Below are 12,504 nucleotides of genomic sequence, written 5' to 3'. Positions count from 1 at the left end.
CCAAAGGCCATCAGATAACAAGCACTCAGCCACTTTGGGGGGCCGGGGCTGTCTGGGAGGGGGTGCTCTGGAGCCAGCCAACCCGAGGTCTTTTCGGGGCAGATTTGGACAACCGGAGCCCAGGGAAGATGCTGGGAGGTCGGAGCTGACCTCACGGGGCTTCGGGGAACGAGGCCGCAGAGGAGCCTTGGAGGAAACCGGGGGGCTCTGTGCGCGATGAGCAGCCGGACGGGGCCGGTGCCCGCATACGCCCGCCAGGCCGGGGCGGCTGAAGAGAGACGCTTCACTCAGCAAGGCGAGGGCCAGCTGAGTGCAGAGAGCAGGATGCAGGGAAGGATAAATTTAGCCCGCGTTTCAGGGGAAAACATCGATCTCAAATGTAGTCCTGTCTTTTAAAGGAAAGTGGAAGCTGCAAGGCCGGTCATTTGGGACAGTTTCACTTGAACAGATAAAAGCCCAGGACAAAGGAACGCCTCTAGCCAGCCCACCCAGCTGGCAGAACCAGAGGCTCGCCTTTGACGGGAGGGCGGCCGGTTTGCACGTGGGCAGCATGCACGTGCAACGCCCTCCTTTCTCATCCCCAAGAAAAGGTGCCACTTTGCTTTCTGGAGAGATTCAAGGCTTGTACTTCTGGTCCCAAACATTCACCTTCACAAGGAGTGACGCCAAGGCCCCAGCCCTGAGTATGCATGGCTGCTGACATCCCGCGTGCCTCTCATGTCCCAGCAGGGCCCCTGCCAGCCCCCCGTCACTGAACAGAGGACCTCTGGGGGCTATAGACAGATTTTTTTTTTTTCTTTAACGGGGCACTTCTGACGTTCAGGAGGCATCACAGGCATGTTTCTACCTGAGCCAAGCCAGGGGACCCGTGGCTCCTCCCTGACAATAGAGCTTCTGTCTTAATGACACGTCCACCACCGCTGCTGCCGCCGCCTCCTCACTTGTCCGGTGGCCACAGCATCTTTCCTGCAGCCTCCCTCCGACACTGCTCCCTTGTTGGGCAGGGGAAGAGAGTCCAGCCTGTCAATATTTGGGGCACTCATCATCCGCATTCGGGCGCCAGGGGTCACTGAAAGGCTGAGACGTTTCCAGGAATCCAGGGCTCTACAAACGTGGGGCTGCCCGTAAAGGGTTTCCAGCGAGGGAAGGAGAGAAAGAAACCCCAAACTGGGCCCCGCCCCCGGCCGCCGACCCAAGCATTGTCCATTGTATCTGGGATTCCTGGGAAGAAATGTAGTCCACGTACATGGTGATGCAGGTCCCAGTTAATAATACATGTGGAGGAAGGAAAAAGGATGTTCAATATTTAAACATTTCAGAGCTCTTCGTTCGGTTTGCCAGTCACTGCCCTCCACCCGCTTCCTGGACGGCTCCGTAAAACCGGGCATTCCTTCCCTAACTCCACAGCTGGCATCAGAGATGTAGAGAGAGGGGGAAACGGAGCCTTCTCTAGGCAACCCCAAACCAGCAGTATTTCTTCTTGTTTGCTTTTGGCTTCTGCAGGGCAGGAAGAGAGATGGCAGGGTGGAAACTGAGGTTGTGAGGAACCCTCTGGCACTGGAAAGGGGTTCTTAAGCTTTGGGGTCATGTCTGGAGTTGTCTTAATTTTCCCATGTTCGCTTCTCTTGCTGGTGCTAGCTCGTATGTTAGCGTAAATTTTGTGCTTCGGTTCTTACCTCTGGCTTAACAATGAGACACTGCGGTCACGTTTGGGGTGTCTGTCCAAATACCCACCCCCCCACTGGACATGGTCCCTAAAAGTTGCCTACGATGCAGAATTCTGTGAATCAATTCCTTTTTTCTTCTTGACACACATTATATAAAAGGAAAAGCATTCCTTTGGGGGGAGGAGGGAAAAAAACATTTGGCCCCAAGACATAATAAAATCATGCTTAAGGATGCAAGCAAACTTTAAAGTCTCTTAGTTAAAGGAAATCAATACTTTTATGATGAAATATTAATAATACTATTAAAAAAAAAGTCAAAACTACAAATGCAGAACAGCCGGGTGATTTTAACGTCAAACGCATTAGCTTAGCATTTGCAGGGGAGCACGAAGGGAAAATCGGAGCTCATCTGAGAAGCCCCTCCAAGCCCTCGTAGCCCCCTTTGCACTTTCCAGGCATTTCCATCAAGAAGACACACACCTCCCCTTAAATGCCAAGATCATTCCCAAACATTTTGTTGAAGCTGCTGCCTTTGGCAAGTGAGAAGATGAATCCGAGCTGGAGAGAGAGGTACACACGTGTGAGCCTGCACACACACACACATGTGAGCACACAGACACACACACGGGTGTGATGGGAACTGAGAAGGGAGAGCCAGGGCAAAGGCACATGTTTGACTACCCAGCCGGCTGTTTCCCCATCCCCTTCCTCCAGGACTCCCTCCATGGAGGTCTGTGGGAGGGACCAGTTCGTATCAGGTTGAATCATAGGAAGGTGCCACTTTGATTGGTCATGTTGGTTGAATATGGGCCATTTCATAGGGGTCCCTCTAAAGCATTCAACTCTCCAGCAAAGAAACACTAACAACTAGGATGCAGTCGTATGTGTCTTGAACCCACACCTAACAGGCTGAGATGGTAAGAATTTAGGCGAAAGCGACAAGAACCCCATTTTCTCATACCCTGTTTTCAGATAAATCCCTTAAACTTAGGAGATTTAAATTTCCCTTAGAAAAGCCCTGTCCCTCTTGACTCCTAAACCCTCCAGTCCTAACAGCTAAAGGGCAACTAACACGGGGAAGGATTCTGCTTTGTGCTGTGTTGTTACCTCTCCTGAGCTGAGCTGTTCCTTCTGTCACGTACCCCAGCTGTAAAGACGCTCATAAGTGTGAAGATCCCCAGTTCTTGCCTCGTTGGACCCAGATTCCAGGTCCCCCAGGTGCCAGCTAAGGACTCAGCGAAGCCTGCGCTGCCCCAGCACTTAGACCACAGCGACTCGTTCGAGCCTCGCAGGCCCTGTTGTCACCCCACCTTACAAGTGAGAGCCACAGGCTTGCGGGGGAGTCTGTCCCTCAGGGCCACACGCCCCCGCGGGGTGGCCGGAACCCAGCTCTCTTTGCTCCCACACCCCATGCCCAGAGTGGGAACTGCAGGCCCAGAGCCAAATGTTTCCTCCCGAGGCTCCTCCGGTGTGGGTGACGGGGCCGTGGGCACCACTGCCTGATGGCCCGTGCCCCCCAGTTCTGCCAGGACAGGAGGTGACAGTCCGGCCACCTCAGTCGTGGCTGTTGAAGCTGGCTCAGGGCTGATAGCCATCGCGGTCGTTGTGTGGCTCCTCACACACTCCCTGATCCCATCTGCCCCACATGGTCCAGATAGCATCGCCACGTCTTCTTGTCGCTGATGTGTCATCAAATGTCATCGTCTGTCGGTCTGGCCTAACCCCAGTCTGTTATGACACACGGTGGGAGAGGCTGTGGTGACGTGGCCCCACCACAGCAGCAGCCCCCTCCCCTCCCCCGCAGAGCCCCAGTCCCAGCCGACACGCACAGAACAGGACCAGGGCTGTGTGGGCTGCTTTGGGAGTGTGGGCATCAAAAGGTGTCTCTGGCCCCTTGGCACACCACCACCTGGTCGAACACACGGGGCAGGCATGTGTGTCAGCGTGGGATGCGCCACGCGGCCTTGCCCCTTCTGTCCTGAGAGCACAGAGCAAGCTGCTGGGATGAGAGACTGGGCCAGTGAGAATCTCAGAGGTCGTCCTTGGCAGGCAGGGCTGTAGCTGACCCACCTTGGCCCTGCCCGCTGGTTCCAGGCTCAGCCCTCTTCAGCCTAGGGGCCACAGGAGTCAGGGGTCAGGGACCCCCACCCCCCTCCATCTGGAAGTGCTTCCTTTCTTAAAAAAAAATTGTTTATTATAGTTGATTGCAGTGTTCTGTCCACTTCTGCCCAGCCGAGTCACCCAGCCACACATCCATACATAGTCTTTTTTCACATTTTCCTCCATCAAGTTCCGTCACCAAGGATCAGATATAGTTCCCTGGGGAAGGGCTTCCTGATAACTGTCTAACTCACCTCCCTCTTGCTGCTCTTTCAGCCCCGTTTTCTGCCTCCGTAAAGAGGCAGCCGAGATGGCCACCGCTGGCCTGGCTAATGCCGTGGCTGAGAGACTGTTGTGGAGCTCTCTGCTTACTGTTGTACGGCCGGTAATGCCATCGGAGGAGGGCAAGGGCTGGGCAGGCAGGGCCTGGGCCTGGGGAGTGAAGCCCAAGTCCCGCTCTACGCCACGAGAGTCTCAGAGACCCCACCTGCCCGCCAGCCCTCTGTGGCCTGCGGAGGGGCTGTGTGCGTCCCAGGCAGCAGAGAGAGGCCCACACGCGAAGTGCTCATGGTCACACAGCGCCCCCCCACCCTGTGACCGAAGGGCCACTTAGACCATGGATCTTAGTCACTCAGACCTTGAACCTTAGACACTCTGACCTTGGATCTCAGATACTCAGACCTTGCACCTTAGACACTCTGACCTTGGACCTTGGACACTTTGACCTTGGGATTTAGACACTCTGACCTTGGACCTTGGACACTTTGACCTTGGACCTTGGACACTTTGACCTTGGGACTTAGACACTCAAACCACGGACCTTAGACACTCTGACCTTGGACCTTGGACACTTTGACCTTGGATCTCTCCCGTGGGTGGCAGCCCACACAGGCAGGCCTCACCTGAGAAAGAAAACACCCTGAGGGGCAGAGTTGGGATAGAGGTTCCCCAAGAAAACAAGATACTGAAAGACCATTTTTTCTTTTCTGCAGGTTTTCAAGTATAGTCCTTAAAATCCAAGAGGATTTGTCCATGGATAAACAGCTATAGGCTAAAAGAGCCTGCACGTTCCCAGCTATTTTTATATATTATGTTATCCCTTAAAAAGCAACCAGAAATAAAAGCCTTTAAGCATTTTGAGGCGCAGTCAGTGACCCAGGGGTCACCTGTGGTGAGGCTGCTCAGGCTGGGCCCACCAAGGCAGTAGAAACGCCCTCTTCCCAGATGCTCGATATGCAGATCTGTCCCCAGGGCTGGACAGGAAGCGCACAGGAAGAAAATCAGAAAATCACCTAGGGTCCCCAGTTGGGGGGAGGCCAGATCTTGCCCCCAGAGCCCAGAGTTTTGTGCCTGCAACCCTGAGACAGTAAATCTTGTGACTCACTTAGGGGAGACTGAGGAGGGCCTCTGTGCAGACACCAAAGCCTCGGGGTCCTAGCAGGAAGTGAGGGGACCGCAGGGGACCCCCAGGGTTCTACCAGCCTGCAGGGTCACTGCTGTTCTGCATCCTGTGCCTGTGTTGGTGGATTCCTTCCTCGTTGTGCAAATTCCTTACAGGAGGCCTGGGGGGCACCTGGCCTGCCTGGCCCAGCGGGTGCACGGCTGTTGGACTTGACTCTGAACCCTGCTTCCTCCCCCCTCCCCCCTCCCCCGTTCCCCCCACGTTCTTTGAAGGGTCGCAGGCCATTTGGCTTTTCTGGTGGGGGCCTCCAGCTTAGTGGCTCCCCCACCTCTGAGCATTGCTCACATCTTGTAGGGGGAGGGGTTGTCAGAAGCCTGCAGAGACAGCTCTGTGAAGCCTGCGGGCCCTGTGGGCTGCAGCCTGTCCAGAGCCACTGCAGGCTGAAGTGCCACACTTGTCTCAGCCCAGCCCCTCCTCTCTCGCCCCGGGGCCCTGGCAGACGGCAGGAGGTGAAAGGGCAGAGCTGAGGAAGGAGCCAGCAGGGGAGAAGTAAGGCCATGGCCGCACTTGCCGTCTTCAGCTGTGTGCGCAGGGTCACAGGGCCAATTGATTTTTTTACTGTTTCCCAGCATCGAGGAGTGGTGAGAAAAATACAAACACTGCATCCTCACAACCTGCAGCCCGCGCCGCCTCCAGGCTGCAGCCGTGCAGCGGATCTGCTTGTGAGAGGCAGGCTCAGGCACCCCCGCCCGGTCCTCCTTCCAGCTGAGGTTGTGGAAAATGCAGGGGTGTCAGCCCTCAAGTGTGAATAGACGTTGGTTTTCCGTTAGGGCAGACGGCTCTCCCCTCCGAATCTTAGAGCTTTTCCTAAAATAGGTCTCTTAAAACTGGACTTCTTTGAAGCACATCTCTGGGAGCCTTCATTGGCTTGGCGTCACGTGCCTCAGACTCAGACACGTCGGGAGATGAGCAGGGTGGCTATGGTGTGTGACACCAGCCTCCTCAGCCTGGAGCAGGGGCGCATGCACGTACCAGATGCGCTATGTTTGGCCTGACTGGGGCTGCCTGCTTCTTTTATTAAAAAAAAAAAAAAAAAAAGACTGGAGTTTCCTGGCGGATTGGTGGGTTAAGGATCTGGCATTGTCACTACTGTGGCACAGATGTGATCCCCAGCCCGGGAACTTCATCATGCCGCAGGCACAGCCCCCCAAAACCCACAAAACAACCACAAAAAAAGGAATGTGACATAAGTTATCAATAATTTTCAAATCAGGAGATTTGACCCCATAATCCAGATATCCAGGCTCTCTGGAAGAACAGAAAGCCTCGGCCACGCTGAGCCCACTTTCGCAGGCGGGAGCGGGCAGGTTTTCCCCGTCCCCTCCAGTCCCTGTCGCTCCCTGACACAGGCAGACTGTCCCACGTACCTTGCCTGTTTCCCTGATAGAAGAGGAGAGCTGCTCGGCACCCATGCCACACACAAGGGACAGCAGATGGCAAGTCCGGGGGGCCATCCTCCTTCCACCCCTGCCTCTCCTCTGTCGCTGACGTGACCGTCCAGCCCTTGAGACTCAAGTTTGCAGCCCGTAGGCACGAGGCTTTGAAGGACCCACCTGCATATCTGTGATTTTTGTTGTTGTTGTTTATTTATTTATTTTCTTTTGTCTTTTTTTTCTTTCTTTCTTTTGTCTTTACATCTGTGATTCTCAAAGGTAGGATCTGCACAGTTTCTGGAAAAGACAGGGGAAGCCCAATCTTGGTCAGGCCCGGTGCAGCCGGGAAGTTCCATTTTCATGTTGTGTGTGCCCGGGTTTCACTGTGGAGAAGAAGCTTCGAGAAGCGCTGGGACGCGGCCTTCTCTTTCCGGAGCTAGGCCCCATCTCCAGCCAGGCAGCCGGATCCTCCGGAAAGACCTGTTGGGGCCGAGGCCCAGGATGCTGCGAGGGGACGGGAGTCTTGCCCGTGAGCTGGCATGTCACGACAGCTAGGTCACCTGGGACGGTGTTCCTTGAGGTCTTGGCTCCCGGGAAGCGCAGAGCCGGTGGTGACAGCAGCGTCCTCTCGCTGGAAGTCATTCTGGTGTAACTTTTCCCTTGCCACCCACCTTTCTTGTTGGACGGTCGGGGTTCAGTTTGCGTTTTAGTGGCTTTCGTAGTATCTGTCGTGTTTGTGTTTAGCTTTTACAATATAAGCCACCTCAGATCCTTCCTGGAAGCAGGTGTCAGAGAGTCTGTAGGGGATGAGGCTATGACGTCAGTGCCGTGCAGTGCTCAGAATACCTGAGGTAAATTCTTTTTTTTTTTCCTCTTTGGCTTTTAGGGCCACACCCACAACATATGGAAGTTCCCAGGCTAGGGTTCAGAGCTACAGCTGCCAGCCTACGCCACAGCTCCTGGCCACGCCAGATCCTTAGCCCATTGAGCAAGGCCAGGGATCGAACTTGTGTCCTCATGGATACCAGTTGAGTTTGTTACCACTGAGCCACAACAGGAACTCCCCTAAGGTAAATTCTAAGCCTGTGGGGTTCCTTCCTCTTCAGCTCTCTAAAAGGTCCCTGTGTGGAGTTCCCTGGTGGCCCAGCAGGTTAAGGATCCCAGTACTGCCATCACTGTGGCTTGGGTCACTGCTGTGGCAAGGGTTTGATCCCTGGCCGGGAAACTTCTGCATGCCAAGGGCATAGCCAAATAAATAAATAAAGTCCCTGTGGGATCCCGCAGTGCTCAGGCAGTTTTCACATTTTCCAGTTTTCAACCCGAAACCGTTGCACTTCAGTGCCGTAACCAACATCGGTGGAGAAATCGTAGTGTGCAGACCAGCCCAGGCTCTGGGCAGACGGCAGAGGTCAGCCGAGGCCTCCCTGCTCCTCGGAGGTTTAGGAAACCTTTGGCTCAAACCCCACGGTCCTCGAGCCTGCGCACGAGCAAGCCCTCCCGCCCTTCACTCTCTTGAAGTCCCTGCTGCTTCCAGGTCTTGCCCTCACGTGTAAAGCTCTGCGTGGCCCGGTGTGAACCCAGGGGGAGACTCAGGCCCCTCGCTGGTGCCCACCCAAGATAGTCCACATGCAGCCCCCAAGGAAAGAGTTGAAGCGTTGACTCCTAAAGACGTGGGGGTTGTGGGGAAGTCACCTTCCCATGTCAGTTGCCCCTTCCCCTCTTTCGCCTCACTCCACCACTCCCTGAGTTCCCTTAGGAAGGACAGGGCAGCTTTTCCTACCCCAGCAGCTCTGGGGGCCAGCTCACATCTCTGCAGTAACAAAGCTTTTTCGTAGCTGTCAGTTAAGACCAGGTCCAACTACCTAGTAAAGGGAACCCCCAAAGAGTTCGTTTCCCTCGCAGGTAGAGGAAGCCTGGACGAAGGTCGTCAGGGCTCCCCAAAGGCATCAGGGACCCAGGGTCCTTCCTGCCCGGGGCTCTGCTGTCCCTAGTATGTCATTCATCCTCATGGTCCATGGGAGCTGCTGGAGTTCCAGCCATCATATCCAAGTTTCAGGAAACAGAGTTTAGGGATACATGCACCTTTCCTTTTTCTTCTTTTTAGGGCACACCTGTGGCATATGGAAGTTCCCAGGCTAAGGGTAGCATCGGAGCTTCAGCTGCCAGCCTACACCACAGCCACAGGAATACCAGATCCAAGCCGCATCTGTGACCTTCACTGCAGCTCATGGCAACACTGGATCCTTAACCCACTGAGTGAAGCCAGTAATCAGACCTGCAAACTCGGGGACACCAGTTGGATTCTTCACCCACTGAATCACAATGGGAACTCCTACCTCTTTCCTCTTAAGAAGCCTTCCTAGAAGGCCAGCGTGTCACTTTCATTCCTATCTCATTGGCCACAGCTTCGTCAGTCACACGGCCGGACCTAGCTGCCAGGTTTTGTAATTGCAGATGAGGGGAGAATAGGTATTGGGGGACAGCTCACAGTATCATGAACACTGTGAACCCCAGAGGATTCCAGGCACTAGCTCTTAAAATAATGACAGTTGTTGCCCAAAACAGCAAAGCATCTTTGCACTCAAGTTTCTATGCCCTACTTGGGCACATGCCTTCCTTGGGCTGATGAGGCCCCAAGGCTGCACAGGGCAGGCTGAGCGAGCACAAGGGAAAGAACAGTTAAACCCCACCGGCTGCAGACACTCTTGCCCAAGCTGGCCCTGAGCTGTGTGAGCCTCAGAGGACAGGGGAGGGATTTGTGAAGACAGAAAAGAGGCAGAAGGGAATTTCAGGCCAAGGGAACGGCCCCACTTAGGCCAAGAGCAGCAGCTCTTGTCACACAGTCTGAGACCTACCTGAGCTGCTGGAGCAGGTGGCCCCATCGTCAGGCCCACCCCCACCCCCACTGACTGGGGAGGTGAGAGGTAGGGTCCGAGGAGGGAGCTGTTGAGAGGTCCCTGGGGGTTGGAACATCCCCAGGTCCTGTGGATTTGACCAAAAATCCCAGGATAAATAGCAGAGCTGATTAACTGAAATGCCTGCGAGCAGCAGGCAAGTCAAGTTGGGGAAGAGAAGGAACCAGCTCCCTCCCCACCTCCAGTTGCTGCCACGTGGGGATGGGGCCCAGTGATGCCAGCTCTGTTTTATTTTTTTGTTTTATTTTTTTATTTTTTGTCTTTTTTTCTTGCCTTTTCTAGGCATATGGAGGTTCCCAGGCTAGGGGCTGAATTGGAGCTGTGGCCGCCGGCCTGCACCAGAGCCACATCAACACGGGATCCGAGCCGTGTCTGCAACCTACACCGCAGCTCATGGCAACGCCGAATCTTTAACCCACTGAGCAAGGCCAGGGATCAAACCCACAACCTCATGGTTCCCAGTCAGATTCATTAACCACTGAGCCATGATGAGAACTCCAGCTCTTCCTGTTTTATAAGAAGCCAGAAATCCAGACTCATATGTAGAATCTCCTGGGGTGTGGATGGTGGTGCCTAAAACAAGCAAACAGTGTGAGCAAAGCAAAGCACATCTGGAGTTCCCTGGCGGCTCAGCAGGTTAAGGATCTGATGTTGTCACTGCTGTGGCTCGGATCACTGCTGTGGTGCTGGTGTGATCCCTGGCACAGGAACTTCCGTGGCCACAGAAATAAATAACTGCAACACGTCTGCAGACCTCTGGGCTGCAACTGGCCGGCCCTGGCCCCTGCCTCCCACGGCCACCTGTCCTCATGGGGAAAGCTTTAGCGGGTGTTCCACGTACGATGTTATGAGTGCCCAGCACATATATCCAGAGTGCACTTTTCCGGGTCCTCTCCTTTGCCTGCCTCCCAGGGAGGTCGTGGGCTTCAGGTCAAGTTCAGGTTTATGGGTAAAGAGAAAACTACCCACCGTTTAAGCCAAGAGATCCTCACCAACTGTATTGTGTTTCACGAAAAGACCCAGAGGCTCCTGAAGGAGGGGGAGCTTGTCCAAGGTGAAAAGGCCCCATGGGCAGAGCTCGGTCGTGCCCTTGGGGTTCCAACTCCCAGCCCAGCGCTCCCTCTCTCAGTGGGTCTAAAATAGAAGGCTGACCTTTTGGTGGTATTTTTGTGCTCGACACATGCCAGAGAGTTACTTTTGAGTTCATCTTCCCAGAGTAACTGTCAGAAAGGGGCCAGAGGGCAGCAGGAAGACCCCGGCCTGACCCTGTGGAGCCCGGACTCCTGGAAAGCAGGGGATGCCTGTCCCCGCTGGCCCAGGTCCACCTGCTGGGAGCCTCGCGCCTGGCCAGCCCGGGGAGGCCCTTAGCGAGAGCCAGGGAGAGTACTTTGGAGGCCGGAGCCAGTCCTGGGGCTGTTAGGGCCTCCGGCTCTGGCCTGTCCAGCTCCCAGACAGCTGGATGCCTTCTTCATCCTCCATTCTTTCCCTGGTTTAAAATAACATTCAGAGGGGGAGTCTTGGAAAATTCGGACAAGCACAACAAATGAAAGCTCAGCATAAACCACCCGCTTCTGCCACGACTTCGGCTTGAACCCCTCCAGTCTGCTCCCCATGCAAGGAGGAAGGCAGAAGCGGGATTTGGTTTGGTTTTGCTTTTCTCTTTTTTTTTTTTTCTGCCATGGGACATGCTTCTTCTAACCTTCTCTCATTTACTGTGTCTTGAGCGTTTCCCCCTTACGTAATCCTTTCCACCAGCAGCGTGTTTGACCATCTTCCTCATCCAGCTGCCGCATGGGTAGGGGCTCCTGTTCCCCGTCACACCCCCGTGCTTTCATCGCCCGAGCAGTTCCCGCCACGGCCCCCTCAGCAGCGTAAATTTCTAGATGCGGAATCAGCCGGCTGGTGTGAAAATCCATATGGCCTTTGATACGCGTTCCGCAGGCTGTTCTTGAGACATCCTCAGGGAGGGCCAGGAATTTTATCTGCTGGGCAAGCTCTCAGGAAGGCTGTCTGCCTGTGCCATTGTCCCGTGATCTCTGGCACATCTGCGCATTTGCAAGGACTTGGCAGCCCGTGCATGTTTGACTCACGCCCAGAAAGCCCCTTGGCGCCTCTGCCAGAGCCAGCTCATCAGGAACTGCCTTCCAGGGGTGAAGCAAGAGTAGGGGAGGCTTCCGGCTGCAGGCGCTGGTCCTGAGTTTTCTGCCGGGCCCCCCAGCCTCCTGATGGGTCACACCGGCTCTCAAAGTGTTGCCCCCTCCATGTGGGAAGGAGCCCCATGAAATTGCAAGGGGAATCTGGACACCTTGCTAAAAAGCAAACCAGAAACGTTGCCGAGCCTTTCTGGTCCTTGTGCCATGGAAAGAAGGGAGTTGGATTTGGGGGCGCCGCAGGGGAGGGAAAGATGCTTTCAGTTGCCTCTGCTGAGCTGGACCCGCCAACAGGTGGTATCGGCGGTTGGGGATTTTTTTTTTTTTTTTTCCTATTTAACTCTGAGCACCTGCAGGAGGTGCACTGTATTTTTTTGTCAGTCTGTGGCTTGACCTCTGGTCTTTTCCCCAAATGAAGAACCCTTAGTACCCTGACTGCAATCTCAGCATCTTCTCTGCTGCACACTCCACCCAGCGTGTCTCACAGTAACAAACCAGGGCTTTAAAAAAAGCGAGAGAAAAGACATGTGTCTCGGGAGAAGGGGCCAGTGACAGCCACATCATTCGTCTGTTCGGGCTGGGGCGTTGTCAGCGTAAAAGGCTGAGGCGCAGCCCTGTTAGCACACTCCCCCACCCCTCTGTCTACGGTTCTGATAAATAAGCAGCTCAGGAAAAGCCATCCTGACATTTTGATTTGTGAAGGAGTGATTCATTTTCGAGGCAGACAAACAGCTGGTAAACTTGGGGGTTTACCACTTGAAGTGATTAAGCCCTAAGCAGCTATTAGGCTGGTTCCATGGGGCTGTGGCCGCCTGCCCCCCGGGAATCTTCCTGACG

General features: G+C 54.7%; 1 protein-coding gene across 6 annotated transcripts in view; it reads left to right on the top strand.

Moving 5' to 3' along the window:
* CLEC16A (C-type lectin domain containing 16A) overlaps nt 1-12,504 on the top strand; it is a 221,225-nt gene that overhangs the window by 194,199 nt on the left and 14,522 nt on the right. The window contains exon 23 of one of the 6 annotated variants that reach the window (XM_047780502.1): nt 4,760-4,850. The exons of the other annotated variants lie outside the window; for them this stretch is intronic. Within the exon in view, the coding sequence (XP_047636458.1) occupies nt 4,760-4,773 (14 nt within the window). The 3' untranslated portion in view covers nt 4,774-4,850. Of the gene's footprint in view, nt 1-4,759; nt 4,851-12,504 lie in introns of those variants that run through there. 6 annotated transcript variants of the gene reach the window in all.

This window comes from Phacochoerus africanus, chromosome 5 (genome assembly GCF_016906955.1).
Source record: "Phacochoerus africanus isolate WHEZ1 chromosome 5, ROS_Pafr_v1, whole genome shotgun sequence".
Taxonomy (NCBI): domain Eukaryota; kingdom Metazoa; phylum Chordata; class Mammalia; order Artiodactyla; family Suidae; genus Phacochoerus; species Phacochoerus africanus.
This window is presented reverse-complemented; position numbering and strand designations above follow the sequence as displayed.